The following is a 21888-nucleotide window of genomic DNA, read 5'->3' on the forward strand; positions in this document are numbered from 1 at the left end:
ATCATGGAAACTGATTTTTTAACAACTGCACTGGGAAAGCACAGCTAAGTCTCCTTATTCCAGCAATGAAAACTCCTAGCCATCTTAATTGCACAATAAAACAAGATTTATGAGCACTAATAAAACTGGACCAAAAGAAAAAGACCAGTTTAATAATGTCATTACTTACACTTTCTTAAGTTCTTCAACTAGAGATGCAAAGGAAACCTAGAAATAGGAAGGTATCCTACTTGGTAATTTGCTCAAAATATAAATGGGTCATAAATAGAAAAGTATGTTGTTCTTTAAATTTTCCACTACACCAAAACCCCGGAAAAGTAAACCTGGGAAGTAATTCTTTCTAGATTTTTTTAAATGTCATAATTATGAAAATGAAAAGCACTTTGAAAGTAAGCAGCTTTAAAGCTACTTATGGTAAGTGTAGGTCAAAAGAAAAACCAATAGATAAATATTAAAATTATTGACTCAATGATTCTAACCAGATAAGGAGAAAATAGGAAATTTCCTAACTTCAGGTAACCTCTTTTACTATTATTTAGAGTCTTACTTTATATATGTATACTCAAAACCTTTTATCTCTATAGTAACAAGCAATGACATCCTACCTAGAATACTCTATCCAGTGCCTGGCATAAAGTAAGCATTTAATAAATTGCAGCTTCTATTACTGATAATCAAGTCACCAATCATTCACAGATTAAAACTATAATTGACAAATTCCATGTTGGAGAAGGGAGGAACAAAAAAAAGGCTTGCTGCTATATTTGATAACAGGTTTGCACAACGTTTAAAAGAGAATGGTTGCAGGATCTACTAAATATATTACCTGATCATTTTGCTTGGCCTTTAAGTCTTGAACTTCTTTTGTCAGAGATGAATTTTCTGTTCTTATTGCCTTTTTCAAAGACACATAAGCACAACATACTTTTATTTTCTGAAAAAACAGCTAGCTTCTCATTTTTCTCTAGCTGCTTCTTTTCCTCTCTGAAGGCCCAGAAATCTCAGTTGCTCTATATGTCTACAATTCTGCAAATGGACTTTAATTCAATTATCCTCACAAGTATTTCTACTTATGTTTCCACAACCTGAAAACCACACAGTCAAGTCACTTCTCTCCCTAAAATCAAATACACCTTTTACCTTATTTCTTCCAGCAATCCTATCCAAATTAAGTTAGTTAAGGCTAATGATAATCATAAAATAAAACTGCATTCTCTCCATTCTATGGCCTCCAATACTATTTCATGAACTTATCAAGTCCACTAGTTATTCTTGTAACTAGTTGTTGTTTGGTTATAATTCGGGCATGAGTGGAGGTGGGGGAGCATCTATTACAAACCATAACAATAATATCTACATCATTAAGGCAGTGAATGCTATAGGTAACTACACATTTTTGTATTTATAATAAAATCTTAAATTTAATGAAAAAGGACATCATATAAATTCATAAAATGTGGGTAACTAAAAGGTATGGGAAAAATATTACACATTACAGTAAAACCGCTTCATGTTCACTGAATAATCGTAAGGAAAACAAATATACAAAATTCTTTACATTCAGTTCTTCCTCTTTAGTGGCCACCTGAATAAGTCCAGTTTCAAGTAATTCTTCTACAGTCTTCAACTTCTCATCTTTTTCTTGAATGCTGAAATTATAAATTTAAAACACATGTATGAACTATTTTTCAAAGAAAACAATATGATTTCTAAATAAATATTTTACATGGATCAACTCCTATGCCCATTTTTCCTTATAAACTTTCAATTCTAGAAAGGTTTCTAAGGATCTTTGGTCATGGTCCAAGGGTAGTCCCTCTTTACCAAAAACTAAACTGTATTCAAGTAATGCATGCTTACATGCTAGCCTAAACAAGTAAATCATGGCCACACATGACACCCACAAACTTAATGTAATTCCAAATCAATCAATAGTACACCACTCTCTTCCATTATGAAGTACAAAGAGAATTTTAAGAATTTAGGTTAATATAGTTAATAATTCTGCTATCTCACACTTGGTAGAAATGAGTCATTAAAATATTTTTAAAAAATTTAATCTCTTACCATCTTTCCATTTGTTCCAAAACATCTTTATTAGGCTAAAATAAAATCACCAAAAAAGAAAAAAAAAAAAGATTAATTTTACCAAGTCTGCATGAGGTAAAACTACTTCAGAAATAGAATTCTATTAGTATTAATTAGATCCAAAATTTAGGAAGATGATCCATGTTTGAAGACTGCTAATAGTTAAAGAATTACTGAATTCAGAAAACACAAGACAGGGGCGTCCCTGATGGTGCAGTGGTTAAGAATCTGCCTGCCAATGCAGGGGACACGGGTTGAGCCCTGGTCCGTGAAGACCCCATATGCCGTGGAGCAACTAACTGTGGCCGTGTGCCACAACTACTGAGCCCACGTGCCTAGAGCCCGTGCTCTGCAACGAGAAGCCACCGCAATAAGAAGCCCGCACACCGCAACAAAGAGTAGCCCCCGGCTGCCACAACTAGAGAAAGTCTGTGTGCAGCAATGAAGACCCAACGCAGGCAAAAATTTTAAAAAATAAAATAAATAAATTTATAAAAAAAGAAAAGAAAACACAGGACAGAAAAGACGAGGCTACACACAAGACACAGAAAAAGATGAAGTATAAAATGGGCTGGCAAAAATGAACTAGTCCCTTGTTAAGTTTTTAATTACTATAAAAGAAATATTAAGGATAAGCAGAGAATTTGCTCCTCCTTTACATTAATTCTTCAAATCTAAAATTCCAAGGCTCTAAGGCCTTGCAGGCCAAGAAGGAGGCTTTGTTCCTTTTTTTTTTTTTAAAAAGTAACATATAAGGCAAGTGCACAAATCCTGTGTACAATTCAATGAATTTTTAACATGTAGATTTCACATAACCAACACCTAAGCCAATATACAGAATGTTTTAAAATTGATTGTAGGTACTTCCCTGGTGGCGCAGTGATTAAGAATCCACCTGCTAATGCAGGGGACACTGGTTCAATCCCTGGTCCAAGAAGATCCCACATGCCACAGAGCAACTAAACCTGCGAGCCACAACTACTGAGCCCGCGTGCCACAACTACTGAAGCCCACACACCTAGAGCCTGTGCTCTGCAATGAGAGAAGCCACGGCAATGAGAAGCCTGCACACCGCAAAGAAGAGTAGCCCCCACTCACTGCAACTAAACAAAAGCCCACGCGCAGCAACGAAGACCCAATGCAGCCAAAAATAGTTAAATAAATAAATTTATAAGAGTAAAAAATAAAATAAAACTGATTGTGAAGTGCAGAAGCAACACAAGAACGTATTCTCCTTGCTACATTAAAACATGACATGTGAGCTGATCCCAACCATTCACCCATCCTTCTAGCATCCCGCCCATACACTTTACAAAGTCCTCAGTGTTATATTTACTATGTGTCCAGAAGCAAGGTTTCCCCCTCAGCATTCCTAGGTCTTCAGGCAGCTAAGCAACCTGACAAAACAGGTTTGGGGTCTTTTTCCCTTCAACATTCTCTTCTACCCATACCATTCCCTACCTGCTTTCTCCTAATTTTGTTGGTTTCATAATTTTTTTTCCAATTTTATTACAACAATTTTTCACAAATACTATTAATTTTTCCATTACCAAATCCAAGTCATAAGATTCCACTTTCAACGTATTTCTAAAAATTAACCCCCTTTTCTTCAGTGTCTTAGGTTAGATCCTCAGCTTTACTCATCTTAAATATCACAATACCCTAATTCTTCTCCCTGTCTCTAGAGTTCATAAGGACTATACCGTGAGAGGTACAGAACTTCCGAATGGGAAAAAAAAAACTTTCCTACCATCAGAAAGGACATAGGAGCTGTCAAAAGTACATTAAATCATGTTTATAAATTGTGAAAAATAAATCATGCAGTAAGTTTATAAATCTTTCATCAAGATGGCTTTCATCCATTTTTTTTAATAAATTTTTTAATTGTATTATTTTATTTTATTTATTTTGGCCTTGTTAGGTCTTCATTGCTGTGCGCATGCTTTTTCTCTGATTGTGGCAAGTGGGGGCTACTCTTCATTGGGTGCGCAGGCTTCTCACTGCAGTGGCTTCTCTCGTTGTGGAGCACGGGCTGTAGGCGCATGGGCTTCAGTAGTTGTGGCACGTGGGCTCAGTAGTTGTGGCTCATGGGCTCTAGAGTGCAGGCTCAGTAGTTGTGGTGCACGGGCTTAGCTGGTCCGTGGCACGTGGGATCTTCCTGGACCAGGGCTTGAACCCGTGTCCCCTGCATTGGCAGGCGGATTCTTAACCACTGCACCACCAGGGAAGTCCTGTCCATCTTTATTTTTGATGCATGTCCCACATAAAAACAATACAAAGTAGGTGACTATGTATGGTGACAGACATTAACTAGACTTACTGTGATCATTTCACAGTAACACAAACATAGAATCATTATGTTGCACACTTGAAATTAACATGTCAATTGTATCTCAATTTTTTAAAAAAGACAACACTATTAAGTCCTAGTTATATGCAGCTTGATCATTTAGTTGTATTACACCTTTAGTACTGCATACTTCACTACCACATAAATTCAAACACCTCATGGTTACCAGAATGATCCAACTAAAATACTAGACAAAATGCTGATTCATTCTTTCAACATCCTTCAGTAGCATACCACATTCTAGATCAAGCTCATGGTCCTTACACAGCCTACAAAGTCCTTCATGATTAGGCCCTAGCAAATCTTTCTCTTCCCCTTAATACCTCATACTTTGCACTTCCACAATATGCCAATATGCTCTGAATATGCCAATTTGGCCACACTACCATGACTTTTAACACTGTATCCCCTCAGTTTGGATTGCCCCATAGCTGTCAGCAAATTCTTGGCTATTTTTCAAAATCAGGTTTAGCTGTCCCCTCTCTGTGGCACCTCTTACTCTCCTTCAGATAGAATTATCTCTTCCTCTAAACCTGTACACACAGTTTAAAATTTTTTCAAAAAAAGAATTTTATTCATCACACTTTTTCTGCGTGTACACCTAATTCCACACTAAACCACATTCTTGGGGCAAGAACCAAGTCTCATTCATCTCTGTAGCCTTAGCATTGCAGCATAGTACCTAGCATACTCTCCATTAGTAAAAATTTAATGGACTCAATATCCTTTAACAAGGTTACAGTTTAACAAGTACTCTTGGTCAATTGCTCACTGAATGTTCAATTGCATGAAATCGACCCAACTTAGTTATCTATCCAATATTTTACCTTTATACATTATTAACCTAATCCAATCCAATTTTCTCCTCCGTGGATGACTTTCAAAACTACATCATACAACAATGAATTATTCTGCAATAAAACAGAACCAGGCTGCAGGGCAAAAGAAAAAAACTTCCTACTGCTACAGTTTTCGCTTAATAATCTTTATCTTTGAATCTTAAAAAACTACTAGTAAAAAGTCATGCTGTTCCTTTGCTAAAAAGTCAAGATGCTCAAAAAAAAATAAGACACCTCAGGACCTTCCCCCACAAAAAGTATTATTTTATTCTGAAGAAATGAGATCTTAGTAACTGATTTATTTCTTTGATCTATCCATAGGCCTACATCCAAATGGAGTCTTCTCTTCTCTAGTATATAAACAGGTTACCTTACCTGATATTTGCTGTCTTTCTGCTTCCTACACCTAAAGAAACAACAAAAACTTGGCACCATTATTGGTTTGTGCTTCAATAAGCTCAATTTTTTCCTCCAGGATAAAAATCCATGGAGCAAAGAGACAGAATTTTTTTTACATAACTAAACTGTTCATCTCTCAACTGTCACTTGGAATTCTGACTGCTGGGTAGGAAGGGGTTAAAGAAAGGTGGAAATGAAAGAAATTCAAATTATGCTAATCTTTATCTCTTCCTTCACTAGCAGTGGCAATAAAAATGACCAGAGGAGGGCTTCCCTGGTGGCGCAGTGGTTGAGAGTCTGCCTGCCGATGCAGCGCGGTTTGTGCCCTGGTCCAGGAGGGTCCCACATGCCGCGGAGCAGCTGGGCCCGTGAGCCATGGCCGCTGAGCCTGCGGGTCCGAAGCCTGTGCTCCACAGCAGGAGAGGCCACAACAGTGAGATGCCCGCGTACCACAAAAAAAAAAAAAAAAAAGACCAGAGGAAAAACCAAAGAGCTGGTTCTCTGGTCTGCTAAGATCAGAGAGAGAAGTCACAATGACAACCAAAAACATAACATCACAGTCATATGCTTTCTAGACTATTTAAAAAAAAAAAAAAAAGCTTTCGGAACAAGGAGGAAAAATTCTAAGAATTACCAAAGAGCAAATCTTAAAAGATGAGTTTCTCCTCTTATCAAATAATTCTTTTAAATAAATTTTAAAATGTGGCTATGAAATTATGTTCTGTGGACTGTTCTTCATAAAACTATTCTTCATAAAAAAAGAATCCATCTCACGCTAAAAGTTATGTTAACAGAATATTTAAAAATACACAGAAGCTTTATAGTAGACAGAAGGCTGATTCAGTAAGAAAGAAATTAAAACAACAAGATCCTGTTGTATAACACAGGGAATTACACTCAATATCCTGTAATACACCATAATGGAAAAGAATATGAGAAAGAATATATATATATATAAATCACTTTACACCAGAAACACAACTGTAAATCAACTATACTTCAATAAAAAAAATTTTTTTTAATAAAATACAATTCAACACCCCCCCCCAAAATAAAGAAACTAGAGAAAACTAGGTAATTCTTAGGCTATCATGTTACCTTAAGGGGAAAAAAAAAAAATTAAGGCTAATGGTTTTACTCTTGTCTAATGATGAAGAATATCATTTTTAGTATACAATAGAAGTGAAAAGAAAAGATCCAGGTACTCTGTTTAAAACTAAGAATTACCATCACCTTTAATACTGCAATTCTAGCGTAGATTCAGAAATTTCTAGGCATTTATTTTACCTCCCATGAAGTGAATTTTAGAAAGTTTAAAACTTTATATATTGAAATAGGTGTTCCAGAATCTCTGACAACCAACTCAAAAAAAGGACTACATTCTGCTTTTCTGGGTAAGAATTAACACAGCCAAAAAATATCTATCATATTTTATCTAATCCAAGTCACCAATGTTGCATCTCACAACTGGTAAAATGTTTACATAACACTAAAAATTAAAGATGCCTCCAATTAAACTGTAACCGGAGACTAAGATACATCCAGACTTCAGAGATAATAAACTGAGGAGAAAAAAGTTCTTACAGTTGATGAAATATCTTATCTGTTAAAAGCTGTATAACAACAAAAGGAAATAGGAATAAGATTTAAGAATAAAACTTAAATATCATTTGAGCATTACACTGGCATGAAGTCATGTCCACACACTAAACATCATTTGTTCAGCATTTTCTCCTCTATTACCTTTAGTTTGAACGGGTAAAGCATATACAAAGTTTATGCAAAGCACTTAAATACCATATTTGTGGGGGAGGAAAACAAATAATGGATTAATTCTTGACAAGTAAACAGATGTTCACAAAATACTTCTAAAATACTTCCACAACATTTGGCACAGCTACTTACACCAATTCAATACCTGCACAGATGTGGATTTTAAAATAAAAAAGAAAGCATGCATCTGCTAAAGGAAGTGCTATATCATTTGCAATAACTTACACTTCAGCTTCTAATAAAATGTGTCAAAATTTAACAGTAGTAGAGAAACATGCCTTCATTTTAATGTGTCATATAATATGAAGTGTTTCTAGAATATTTTTAAAAACTGGAATTCGAAGAATTATTTAGAAGAGTATGAAGGCAACTCTTAGGAACAGCCACAGAACAGACATCACCTGGGGCTCGAGTTTATGGAGCCATGCTTATTCAGGCTGCTACAGTTTTGATGGCTTGCTATAAATACAGAAAGAAGTATGATCGCAATAGAGGGTGGAGATGAGTTGGAAAAAAATATTCTAAAGGAAAGGAATTAAGGCTTAAGATGTCTGCTATATGCAAAGCACTAGGCTACTCAACTATACATAAACTCCCCAATTTAAATCTAACAAGCTTATAATGTAAATAAAATCCCAATGTAGGAGACTGGAATGAGAGGTCTTAGAAAGGTTAAGCAATTTGATCAACATCACTGCTTTTAAGTGCTGGTAGTAGGTTTCAAACCCATTCTCTTTTTAAGAATCCACACTGCTTTACAGAAAAAAGTGAGGCTCCAAAAGTCTGACTATTATCCTGAGAGCCAAATGCATCAAAATGACTTAAAGAAATTATTTTTATGCATCCTATTAAACTTTTTTTTTTTTGGAAAATGCTATAAACAGCATTAGCTTCTTCTCAGGAAGAGAAATTAAATTTTCCTTAATTTAGAGACTTGATTAGCACAAGATGACTAGAAATGCAATTAAAAGACATATCTACACTTAAACAAAATTTCTAAAAATGAACGAGTTGATTACTACTTAAGAAGAATCAGACCTTGTTATCTATCGGATATTTCTAACTTATAATTCATGAAAAGCCTTACCTGTTCAGAAACAAGAGTCTGTAGCTTCTGAACTTCTAATTGTAATGCTTTCTTTTGGTCATTTAGAATCTAAAAGAAAGAATCTCAATTTACTGTTTTATTAAGAAAAGGTAACAAAGCAACCATCTGGATTTTTTTTAAAAATCAAAGCCATATTACTGTTAAGTACTTATAAAGTGACAGGTGAATTATATACTGACCTAAGAATGCAAATCTCATGAGGCTCCATTTTTCAGTTTCAATGAACATTATTTCCAGAGAACAGGAATACAGTAATAGTATAATGTACATATACAATGATCTATAAAAAGTTGTTTCTACTGAGCCCCCCAATTCAGTCATGTGATTTATCCCAAACACTGTTAACACTGTGCTTAGAACCCTTACACGTGTATTTCAAAGAGTTTAATCGTTTGTGCCAATGAATTCTGGGAAACCCTGCTTTCGTAAGTGACTACTTACAGGATTCCTATTAAGCAAAAAAAAAAAAAAATTAAAATTAAAAAAAAAAAAAGCAAATCTTACTGCATGCAGAGATTGTACCCTGGCAATCAGAATGCTTTACAATAATCCTCAAGCTGTTTGGCCATGACCAGAAACTAGCACTACACCAACAATGGAGGCAAATAAAACCATCTCAAACTACCAAATGAAAACTGTAAAGAAAAGGTTGGGGCAAAACAAGTATCAAAAGTCTACTATAAAAACAGGTAAGTCAAAATAATCAAAGCAAAAAGTCTATGATAAAATTGTTCGTAGAAGTCCCCAAATAAACTATAGAAACACTGTTTCAGAGTGATCACATATAAAAAAGTAGTATTTCTACATTCACTTCAACTGAAAATTACACAAGTTTGTTCAAAGAAAGCTGAGTTGACAAGTTTAATTACACACCTTAAATTCTTCCATTTTGTTTGAAATTTCACATTGTAGCTGCTCTTCAAGCAGTCTTATTTTATCATCCTTAACGTGAATACTATGAGAAAAAAAATACTTCATATATACAGAAAGCTTACATAAATTATGTGCACAACTATCAGCTATAAGCAGCAATGTCTTCTGTAATTACACTGGAATATAAATGTATGAATGGCCCATGTACAGCAATACTTTAATCACCTTTTTTGCATCTTCTCCAGTTCATGTGCAGCAGCAGCCTGTTAGAAATGAGAATTGTATCATTTCTCAGGAAGTACTCAAACCTATTCTTTTACTTATTTTTACATATTAAAGTTATATTTTCATATATTTAGAGTAAATAGTTAAATCAACAGCATACATTACAGTAATATTTTTCGCTGTCCAGTATTTTGTACTTCTTACTGTTCAACTTTTATCCTAGTTTAAGGTATATCCTTTTCTGATTAAATGGCAGAAGGCTAAAACAAGTCAGCACATCATAAGTGTTATAACTGAGTTCTCTGATAAAGTGATCAATTTCTTGGATCAAACATTAATTTCAACATGAATATAGTAACATTTAGGTGAGTTGTGAGAGTCATGGTCAAACAGAAGAGGGTTTGGGGCTTCCCTGGTGGCGCAGTGGTTGAGAGTCCACCTGCCAATGCAGGGGACACAGGTTCGTGCCCCGGTCCGGGAAGATCCCACATGCCGCGGAGCGGCTGGGCCCATGAGCCATGGCCGCTGAGCCTGTGCTCCGCAAGGGGAGAGGCCACAACAGTAAGAGGCCCGCGTACCAGAAAAAAAAAAAAAAAAAAACAGAAGAGGGTTTTAACAACACACCATGCAGCCAAACACAAGTAACCATTATGTTTACTATCTACATAAGTAAAACTAAGGTTTGCAATACCAATGAAAATAAGTGTCAACAAACTGTAATTCTAAGGTACATGCTTAAAAGCAATAAAGATCTACCTGTTCATTTGCCAGGGCCTGTAATTTTTGCACTTCAGCTTTTAATAAGAAATTCATATTCTGTATATCCTAGAACAAGAAGGAAAAATAGTATTAAAAGTATTTAATATTAAATTTGAAGTTTTGTAATGTATCTCTTCTACCTAAGCAAAGGTCTCAAAGCAAAGGTCTCAAATTACAATTTCTTAAGTCAGAAAGAAAACCATCAACTTCTGTTATTTAACATATTTCCCAAATTATTATGAATAATAAATATCATGTGAGAAAAGGCCTTTGAACTTCTCTTAGAGGGCTAAAGAGGATTTTGTAGTTTAGAAAAGAGGTAAGACACTTTTCAAATGAATTCTATCTAGAGTATTTTCCAGTCTTCACAGACACTCATACTAATTACAAGATCAGGGTAATTCAATGACTATAAAATACTGTAGCCATTTATAAGAATTACTGTACCTTAAGTTCCTCCTCTTTACTTGCTAAGTGATCATGTTCATTTGCTAAAGAATCTTCAGTCTGTTTTATCTGCTTATCCTTTTCTGCAATCCTTTAACAGAAAATAGATTTGTACATTCAATAAACATTTAGAAGTCAAGTCACAAATCAAAGGATTAGAAGCCTCAAATACGGTCATCCTTACTTAAGTAGTTTTTCACATAACCATACCTTCCATTTCTACAGACCATATCAGTTTAGTAGTAACTGTCACAGGCATTACTACAACTCCCTAAAATACATACCCCTATTTTAAAACTTGAGGTCAAAGAAGTTAAGTAATTTAAGCTCACAAGCCTGGCAATCTGAAAAAAAGATTCCAGGTCTTCTGAATTTAAGTGATCCATGTCTATGCAAATTATACAATACACACCAAAAAAAAGAACTTCATTTTGGACATACCACCATATAGTTAGATACAGAGTAGCTACAACTACTTATTAGACACAAAAACTAACTTCCACTAATCTCAAATCACAATAATCTCTTCCACATAACTGCTAAAGCCCAAAGGGAAAAAAGCTTCCCCAACTCTTTTTATGACAAAGACATAAAAACATAGAATACATAATGCTTAGGGGTAGAAGAGCAAAAGCTGCTCCAAATCTAGTTGAGAGTATTTTTTGAACAAGTTAGAACGTAAAGTCAATCATAAGTGTAGAATCTAACAGCTATCAGTTAGTGGTGACCAAGCAATTTTAAGAGAAATATAGAAAGGCAGGCTTACACTTTATGTAACTCTTCTGCTAGAGCTGAAGCGGATGTCTAAGAAAGAGAAACAGTGTCAACATAAACGCCCTTAAGAGAAAGTTTTAAAGTTGTACAATAATCATCACAATAAAGCTTTAAAAATTAAAAGAAATAAATGTATATAAAGTTAAGGAAGTATCTGGCTCATGATGAATGTTCACTAAATAACAGCTAATATTCTGAAAGTAAATTTGATCAATAACAGCCAGTATTAGGGAATTATACACATCATAAGACATTTTTAATAAAGTAAGTTGACAGGTCTGAAAACTATGTAACTGCCAAGCAACACATAAATAGGAAAAACAGCAGCAAAGGCTATTTTTCATTCATGTGCTTCTTTTCCTTAGTAACAATTTCTAATAATGAAATGATACCATTCAAGATTAAGATAACAAGTCGTTTGGTAATGCTCGTGTTTATCTTTACTTTTCAAAAGGTACTTATAGCATTCTCTAAATATTAAGTTTCTGATAAATTTTCTATAACTTAAGATCTCAATCCAATTTGAGTTAATAATTTACATACACACATACATCCATATACACACACCCTTTCCTATATTATATAATTCTTTCCCAATTAATTTTAGACTATAGTTTCTACAAAGAGAACAATTAGAAAAGAAAAAAATGGTTGCAACCTCAAAGTTTTGGGATTTTCAACTTGCCTGAACGTTACAAACAACTTTTTAATGTTAAAACCACTTTTTGCACAGAAAATGACTTCTATTCTAAGCTATTACTTTTCCTACAAACAACTTTTAGAAGTTTAAAGTTGAAGAACTGAAACTGAAATTCACAGTATGCATATTATGGAAACAAGCTAAGTACTTGCAAGTTTCTTCTCTTCTTAATGTTATATTATTTATATTCTAAAGGCTATGTATCTATATCTATCTATCTACCTATTTATCATGTTACATAAGAATGATGCCAAAGATTAACAGGTTTTACAATACCACCTAGAAAACTCTGGAAGGTTTCACACTCAAACTATACTGAATTATAAATTTAAAAATGATTCTTTGGCATATATAACCTGAGAGCTATGGTTAACATACTGCTAACACCTGAGGGTATACAAAGTTTTCCCTTATGGCTAGTCAATATTTAGTGAATACTTCTAAAACATAAACTATGATTCTTGACACCTGTTTTCTGACAGGATGGTAATCAACATTTTTTTCCTCCTAAAGTTAAAAACTCTCTAACCCACCTTCCCATTAGATTTGGATTTCTTCCGTAGTGTTTTCTTACAGCACTATACGTAATTATCAGAGTGCTTAGCACTTAGGATCATCCAGTTGATTCATTGACTAGTCACCCAACTACTAATCCAGTACGCAGCACTCAACAGGCACTCAGATTATTTACACAGCTAGGAAGCCATTAGTAATGACAAGCAATAAGAAAGCACCATTACCTGGGCTGCTATCTGGGAATGGAATTGTTGAATTTGAGCTTTTAAAGCCTCATTCTGCTCCAAAATATCCTTTCATAAAGAGCAACCAAAAAGGAGAGGGAAAAGTGTTCTGTTAAATATACCAATGTATATGAACAAAATGAGTTACAGGTACATCTGTTTACCTTTAAAAAGGCACTCTTAGATTCCAAAAGGCGTCATTTTAAACAATGATTAGGCATTCTATTCTGAGAGCTAATTTACAAAGCAGAAATTAAGAATACATTGTACTCTTCCTAATCTAATGCAAAAAAGCATAAGACTGTGGGTAAAGGCATCTTTGAGCACATATTCAGATCATATTGTGACAACTGCTTGAAGATTAAATTAGAATTATTCATCCGCACTCCAGAATTAGGATAAGATAGGCTACCCTCTCTCTTCTACACAAGACACATCCAACCACTGCCCGTCTTTATTTTTTTTAAAGAGGGAAAATTAGATACCTGAACTTGCATTTGTAGAGACTCTTCTTTGTTCACCCTTTTTTGCTCCGATTCCATTAACTGCATTAGCCTTTGCTCCAACTGTTGTTTTGATACCAAGGTATCTGTAAGCTTACTATGCAGACTCTGTACTTCATTTTCTTTGGCCACAAATTTACTCTGTAAATCTAACAAAACATTGCATTTTATAAAGGTCTCTTCCTTGGCCTGGTTACTGCTACTCGTCGTTAGTGTAGGCACTGCCTCCTCTAGAATGCTCTCCTTGAATCTCTCCTCTGCTTCCTGCATATGGCTCCCTTGAGCAGTCTATGCTTACCTTTTTCACAGCACCTGCCACACTGTACTAATTCACTTCCTCTCCCAGAGAGTGAGCTTTTTGAGATCAGAGATTGCCTTTTCCCTATACCCAGAGCTGTACCCAAGGCTTGGCACAAAATACATAATCAATAAATGTGTTAAATGAATGGTACATGGATGTTTAAAACTCTTATATCATTTCTCGCAAGCATTCTTTATTTCCCCAAAGATGCTTTAGTAAGTTATTTAGTGAAAAAAATCAGAGGAAACCAAAGGTCTAAAGAGCCAAAACTCTATATGATCTAGCCTTGTGTTTGGAACTATATTTTACTAGCTCTCCACCATTTTCATGGGAGGAAGGGGAGTAGTGGAAACATAGATAAAACACACTAATACAAGCTCCATTATTTCCTAAATGAATTCATCGAATTAAGAGTAAACAGTGAAAGTTAGCATTTAAGTAGGCAGTTTTAAGTCAACTACTTGGGGACTTCCCTGGTGGTGCAGTGGTTAAGAATCGCCGGGGACACGGGTTCGATCCCTGGTCTGGGAAGATCCCACATGCCGTGGGGCAACTAAGCCCGTATGCCACAACTATTGAGCCCACGCACCACAGCTACCGAAGCCCGCGCGCCCTAGAGCCCGCACGCTGCAACTACTGAAGCCTGTGCACTCTAGGGCCCATGAACCACAACTACTGAGCCCGCATGCTGCGACTACTGAAGCCCGCACGCCTAGAGCCCGTGTTCCACAACAAGAGAAGCCACCACAATGAGAAGCTCGCACACCGCAATGAAGAGTAGCCCCGAAAAAAAAAAAAAAAAAGAGTAGCCCCGCTTGCTGCAACTAGAGAAAGCCTGTGTGCAGCAACGAAGACCCAACGCAGCCAAAAAAAATTAAGTCAACTACTTGGAATGGTAATGCTCTTGCTGTTTTTCTCTTCACAATATAGGAATGAGTCCTTCTTAGAAAAAAAAAAAATGAAGAACTGATCAAGGAACCAGAGGGAATAACTACAGAAAGGGAACATGCACAGGTTCCCATTACCCTATTTATTGACTATAACTTAATGCCTCAGACAAAACTAGAGAGCTTATTTTTAAAACCCTAAGAAATGTTAAAGAAATAAAAGTACTATGAAAGTGTAAAAGCTATTTTTATTGACCTATAACCAAAATGCCAATTTACACTGTCTTCACATATGGAGAGGGGAGGAAGTTTTACCCAGAATTACATACTAAATTTAAATGAATACCACTTCCCCTTACCTTGCTGAGCTGCTTCATGCTCTGCTGTTCTCTTCCTGATATAGCTCTGGACTTCTTCCCACCTTCTCTCAGCTTCTTGCAGTTGAACCTGGAGAAAGGATAAGTCAGCACAAATACAGGATTCCAATTTAACGGAAAAAAAGCATCCTCTATCTTTACTGTTGTGACATAAAACTGCTTATTCCGACAACTAATCACTAGTCTCCTACATTTTAATAAGATAGGCAGATGTGCTCAGCCTGATAATATGCACAGATATTTTCAGCCACTGCAATTCTACCCTCCAATACACAGGATTTACAGATTGGAGATTATTTCAGAAACTCAATATCTGTGCTGGTGCATCAATATAGCTACTACTATGGATATACCTGATCCACTTTGCTCTGATCAGCTTTCCACTGATCTTCCTTCAGCTGACAGGCTTTCAAAAGGATAGTATCTTTATTGCTAAATTTCAGTGGGCACCTAAAATTCTTATTTTTAGGTATAGCACAACACTTCAATTATGACTATAATATTTAATGTCATTTATCTACTTATCCATATCCATAGAGCACAAACTTCCATATTTATAAATGCTACCAGCAAACACACCAGCAAGACAAATATTTACTGAAAGGAAGGACAACTATATCACTCTCCCACAGGGACCCATGAAAACTTCAAGAAAACAAAAATTATGCTATTTTCTGCATTCAATTATTCTCAAAGCCCTTTTAACCCCTACTACTCTAGAACTGGTATTAAGCTATATTGATTGTATCAATGACCTAGGTAGGAGTCTGTCAGATACATTTACTTACAGAAATTGAACTATACGTTCAATAAATCCTCTCCCCAGTAAAAGGAGGAACAGACAATTCTACTCATCACTCTACTCAATGTACACAGGCTAAAAAGTGCCAGAGAAATGAGTCCACTCCTCTCTCTCAGTCAGCCTGAGCAACCCCATGCGTGTCTTCCTAGTGTAAGCATCTCATGACAGCAAGTGCCATTCTGGTTTCTAAAGAAACAATGTGTGATTTTTTTCCCACTATGGCTCAAGTGAAAGCAACTGGAGCACTACTTCGTCTCGTGCTAAAGGAAAGGAAAATCATCTATTCCAATGCCGGAATAAAAACAGGCTCTACTAAACTTACTGAGAAATCCAAGTTATGTATAAGCGATGTTGAAGGTGATTTTAACTACCTATCAAAAATTTGATTTTTGCCTTACACATATACACCCTAACCTCCATATATATAAGACGAAATTCTACTGTGTATGCCTGTCAATCAGCTAATTTCAATTTTCATATCTTCAAAAAGTCTTTAACTGCAAACTCAAGCCTATATTCAATTTTTTCATTAGTGTACACGTTTCTATATAGGCAGAGCACTAAGACTACAGAAGTCCCATTAAGCCTCAAACTACACTTCTCAAAGCTATATACACTTTAATGTCATTGAATTGAATACCTACATTATTGATGAAATGATAAAGGTAGGAATATATCACCTTCAACTGAGTAACTGCCTGCTCAGCATTCTTCTTTTGGACTTCCTCTTGCTGCAGCTTTCCTGTTTTCTCAGTCAGCTCATTCACCAACCTAGCATAATCCTGGCGCAGTTTATTTAGTTCAGCAGACTGCCTGAAAACAGTAACTGGATTAGGAACCTTCCATTACTACAAAACACATATGAAGAGTAAACAAAATATATTTTATATGAGTTATGCTGAGTTAGTAATTCCACTTATAGCTAAATGAAAATGAATGCTATAAGTGACTACTAATAATGAAGTTTGGTTGAGTGTAATCTGAATCATTCTGAGGACAATAACACAAATACTAAAATTACTATAAAATAATCAAGAAAAACAGATGACCACACACCATGAGCACGAATCAACAGTGTCACCCTCAAATCAGTGTTCTGAAAATCTATTAAAATCAACCAGTCAGAATATTTATTCTACGTAAGCATGCTACTAGTCTTCTCTTGGACTGTTTGTCAAAGTACAGCCCACAGCCAACTAAATCACTATCACAAGGAATGTGTCTTAACATGCAGATTCCAGGATTCCACATCTCAGAGCCAATAAATCATAATCTTATAAGGGTAAGACTCAAGAATATGATTTTTAGCTAACATGCCAGATGTTCTTCAGAATAATGAAGTTTGAGAACTACTGTTAAATGGAATAGAAGGTTTAAAACTTGTAAATTCAGCCTCATAAATTTATAAACTGTTCCACTGGTGGCACTAGTGTTCATCATACAGTTTAGCTGAAGAGGTTCTTCAAAAGCAAGAGGATAGTTTTAGAAAATTCATTTTAGAAACAAGTGTAAAAAACAAAAGTCTAACCAATTATTATCAAACACCATTTTGGTGACTGAAGAAAATACTCTATCATTCAATGAAAATACTCTGCCATTCTATTAAAAGTAAAGCATTTGCAAACATACTTGCTTTCTAGCTGGTTGGTAGTATTGCTGACAGCATCTCTCAGTATGCCATTTTCCTGCTTCAAATGAGCTATCTCTGCCTCCATCTGCTCACGAACTTGCTGGAACTAAAATAATTTTACACACATAGATTTAGAAAACAATGATTGCCAAAGCTAACTTCGAAGAAAATTTATTATGATGAGAATGTAAAAAGCATCAATAGAATGAAGTCTGGATATCCTTTTCAAATAAATATAAACAAATTTAAAGGATAAACTTTGATAGTGACGAATACAAAGTAAACATAAGCTGCCACAGCATTCAAGAATGCAAGTAGATGCCAGCTGCTATCATAGGCAAAATAAATACACTGAGATGCTGTTTTAGAACTAAAAGATGTTTTAGAACTCTTTCCTACACAATAGACTCACATAGAATTAATGTCAATTTTGTGTTAGCAATATTTTAATGAAAGATTTTAGTAATCAAAACTTTAAAAACTGAAAACATGTTCAAAACATTTACATTAAGTTACAAATTGAGCCATAGCCAAATAGATGGCAAATTCACTACACAAAAATCTACTTGCTAAAATATCTGGCTTCTTGTTTTTTATTTCAGAGTTACAGAATCAAAAGACAAAGAACACTGAATCTTATATCCCCACAACCTCAATTTAGTATGTGAAATAATCTTAATAATTTTTAGTAAACCTATTCAATTAAGAAAATCAAGTCTATGTTTCCACTTTTCAGAGAACTTATCATATGTAATCTATATCCTGGCCTCTATAAGCAATCAAGTTGAAAAAAAGAATCACTTCAACACCCTTAACCTTCAATAAAAGATGTTGCTACATGTATCCCACTAATTTTCAAATGAATAGTAAGTCAGAATTAAGAAGAAAAAGGATCACACAAGGCCAGGAAAATCAGTTCTTCAATAACCTGGTTAATGGGAAAGAATATTTCAAATGGCTGGGGCCTGGGAAGATGGAGGATTGAGCCAAATTAGAGCATCAAAGTAGTGGATGCAGTAAGAACCTGAGAGGAGATTCATTCACTTCTTTATCGCTATTAGTGGTATTTCCACAGAAAAAACTGGAACTTCAATAGCAGTAAATTTTTCAGCAAACTACCAATGTGATCAAAGTAATATTTTGCAAATAAAAATCTGGTACTAATTACACATATTAGAAAGGAAATGAGAGATCTATTAAGGTGCTATAATTATGCTAGTATGAAATAATAAACTAGGGTCATATCTAAAACCTGAATGCAAGAATAACTAGAAATAAAGTATCTTTAAGATTTCAGAACAAATTGTAGATTGGGCAAGGGAGAGAGAAGTCAAAGATTCAAGCGTAAGGATAATAATGCCTCAAAACATTAGAAAATAAAAACAACCTGACCAGAAGCAAGAGTTTGATTTTAGACATACGTTAATTTTGAGGTGACGACAAACACTTTCAAATTGAAGCATCAGCCAGCAATGTAAACAATTTCAAAAAGAAATCACTGGTCCACAAAGTCCAATTAGAGGGAGTGTTAGAAGCCCACCTGACAAGCAGACTGAAACCATGTTCTTCAAAACAACAACAACAATCACTGGTCCAGACCTAACCGAAATCATGAAAATGGATAACACTGTAAAAATAGGCAGTAAGCACTGAACCTTCTAAAATGTTGAAAGAAAACAGGTGAAAATAAGGATCAGAGAGAGAAGGTCACTTAGGCCAAAACCATTATCACTTTTCCTCTCTTCTCCACTCCATCATCAAGCCCTATCTACTATCTCTTTTTTATCAAACTCATCCCCTCATTATCAATGTCTGACTTAAGGTCCTTATTCTCTGACTTGGATTCCTGCAAAAGCCTTTCAACTATCCCTGTTCCACTCTCTACACTGCTGCCACTCTCCATACTATGCCAGAGTAATAATTTAAAATACTAATACAATCACACTGTTGGGTTGCTTAAACTCCTTCACTTGGCTCCCCAGTCTTCAGGGATATAAGGCCCGTTAAGACAAGACCTCCATCTATTTCTCTAGGTCTCTTCATTCCAGTCCTGATTCCCAAATACCACAACTCTTTACTGTATTTCTCACAAACCGTTATCACTAGACGACCTATGCTGAAAACACCTGGAGTGCACTCATTAAAAAGCACGATCCTGGGCCCCAAAAGAGACCTACCAAACCATCATCTCATGGGATGGGAAGGAATTACACCATGTAATAAGTCTCATACCCAGCACCCATTCGTTCACTTGCTTTTCTGACAATGCCTAATTGTTTCAAAAGATTCAACACGGTCTGCTTCTCATTTCTAAAAAGTCTTCCCTATCAATCCTTCTCTTCCCCACCTCTCATCTGCGCTGTCCCAAAGCACCTGATGCTTACCTCTACTATAACAGCGTATTTACTTGTCAACTTCTAGCCTCCCCAAAAAGTTGCTTACTTAAGGACAGGGAGACAGTTTAATTAGCCATTTGTACCAAAGCCCAACCCAGGGCACTTAAAAGTTTGCTAATTAAATGAATACAAATATTTAATTTTGTATTCAAAGAATGAAAATATACCTTCATCTGCATCTGTTGAGTCTCTTGGTAACTGACATGCATTTTGTTTTGAAACACATTATGTTCCTTTTCTAATGTCCCAATCCGATCTTTCATCCTTGCTATAACCACACTGCTTCTTTCTTTCTCTGCCATCATTTCCTAGAAGAGTAAATCAGAAAAAAAATATGAAAAACTTGTTATTTAAAAAAATAAGAACAAGACTTTACTAAGAAGAAAACAACATCAGTAAAACAATCATGAATTCTTTTTTTTTTAAATAAATTTATGTTTTTATTTTTGGCTGTGTTAAGTCTTCGTTGCTGCGCGCGGGCTTCCCCTAGTTGCAGCAAGTGGGGGCTGCTGTTCGTTGCAGTGCGTGGGCTTCTCACTGCGGTGGCTTCTCTTGTTGAGGAACACAGGCTCTAGGCACGCAGGCTTCAGTAGTTGTGGCACACAGGCTCAGTAGTTGTGGCTCGTGGGCTCTAGAGTGCAGGCTCAGTAGTTGTGGTGCAGAGACTTAGTTCCTCCGCAGCATGTAGGATCTTCCCAGACCAGGGCTTGAACCCTTGTCCCCTGCATTGGCAGGTGGATTCTTAACCACTGTGCACCAGGGAAGCCCAATCTTGAATTGTGAAATAAGTACTTGCTTAAAAAGCAAGGTCAAAGGTTTTTTAAAAAAAAATTTGTCTTCTGCATCTTACCTGCTCTTTACACCAATTCCCTTCATAAACACTTAGCTGTTCTGTTTACTCATATTTCAAATGCACTTTCTGGTTTAAGAGTTAAAGACCTGAACATGGAATAAAATCCTACATTCTAACTTGATTATAAGAAAGAACATGTGTTTTTTTTTTGCGGTACTCGGCCCTCTCACTGTTGTGGCCTCTCCCGTTGCGGAGCACAGGCTCCGGACGCGCAGGCCCAGCGGCCATGGCTCACGGGCCCAGCTGCTCCGCGGCATGTGGGATCCTCCTGGACCGGGGCACGAACCCGTATCCCCTGCATCGGCAGGCGAACTCTCAACCACTGTGCCAAAAGGGAAGCCCCCAAGAAAGAACATTTTTAAAGCAAAACAAGGTAATTCTTCATTATTTCCAGGTACCAGCTCTTTTAGGGTACAGAATAGGCCCCCAGAAAAAAAAGAGCCGAGAAATAAAATCTCCATCCTAAGTTAAGAGATAAGGATAAGATATGTTTATAGCAGAATAGGGAAAGTAAAACTCAGAAAGTTTTATTATCTTCCCAAGTCAAACATTAAAAGGGTAATTTCATTTTGAGTTGCAAGTATTGTGAACTCCTAGGATAAATATTAACTATTAAAGTGCAAGAAAGCCAAGCAACTTTAAAGTTATCTGCAGGTATGATCAGTCCATTTTCCCTGCTCTCAGAAACTGTTTGACAAACTTTAAGATTTTCATTTAACTAACAGTTTGCCCATAAGAGTTCATTTACATTTGCAAATTGTTTTACTGATGTACATAATATGTTTAGGAAAAAAGTATACACATCTTAAGTATACAGCTCAATGAGTTACACAAAATAGTTTCTTTTTTTAATTTTTAAAATAATCAGAAAACTATAGCTACAGAAAACTACAGTAAAGTTTCTAATCTTAAGGAAACACTTATTTTAGCAACAACTTTGATTAATCTTAATCAAATGCAGCCAAAAATAAAATAAATTTATTAAAAAAAATCAATCTAACCAAGTTTTCCACTGACTTTTTTTTATTTACCTCAAATTCACAGAAAAGATTTTATATTCAAAT

The 21888-nt window shown here is 35.6% G+C and overlaps 1 protein-coding gene across 6 annotated transcripts in view; it reads right to left on the reverse strand.

Moving 5' to 3' along the window:
- The window catches only part of KTN1 (kinectin 1), a 119900-nt gene that overhangs the window by 35621 nt on the left and 62391 nt on the right, over positions 1-21888 (reverse strand). For all 6 annotated transcript variants that reach the window (XM_079911892.1, XM_079911895.1, XM_079911894.1 and 3 more), the window contains 16 exons: positions 20139-20279; positions 17575-17681; positions 16626-16758; positions 15126-15213; positions 13561-13727; positions 13076-13144; positions 11628-11665; positions 10862-10952; positions 10412-10480; positions 9656-9693; positions 9431-9512; positions 8537-8605; positions 2068-2102; positions 1559-1649; positions 827-895; positions 170-207 (listed from right to left, as the gene is read on the reverse strand). In XM_079911892.1, the coding sequence (XP_079768018.1) occupies positions 170-207; positions 827-895; positions 1559-1649; positions 2068-2102; positions 8537-8605; positions 9431-9512; positions 9656-9693; positions 10412-10480; positions 10862-10952; positions 11628-11665; positions 13076-13144; positions 13561-13727; positions 15126-15213; positions 16626-16758; positions 17575-17681; positions 20139-20279 (1325 nt within the window). The remainder of the gene's footprint in view (positions 1-169; positions 208-826; positions 896-1558; positions 1650-2067; positions 2103-8536; positions 8606-9430; positions 9513-9655; positions 9694-10411; positions 10481-10861; positions 10953-11627; positions 11666-13075; positions 13145-13560; positions 13728-15125; positions 15214-16625; positions 16759-17574; positions 17682-20138; positions 20280-21888) is intronic.

Source organism: Stenella coeruleoalba (genome assembly GCF_951394435.1).
Source record: "Stenella coeruleoalba genome assembly, chromosome: 2".
In the NCBI taxonomy this organism is placed as follows: Eukaryota; Metazoa; Chordata; class Mammalia; order Artiodactyla; family Delphinidae; genus Stenella; species Stenella coeruleoalba.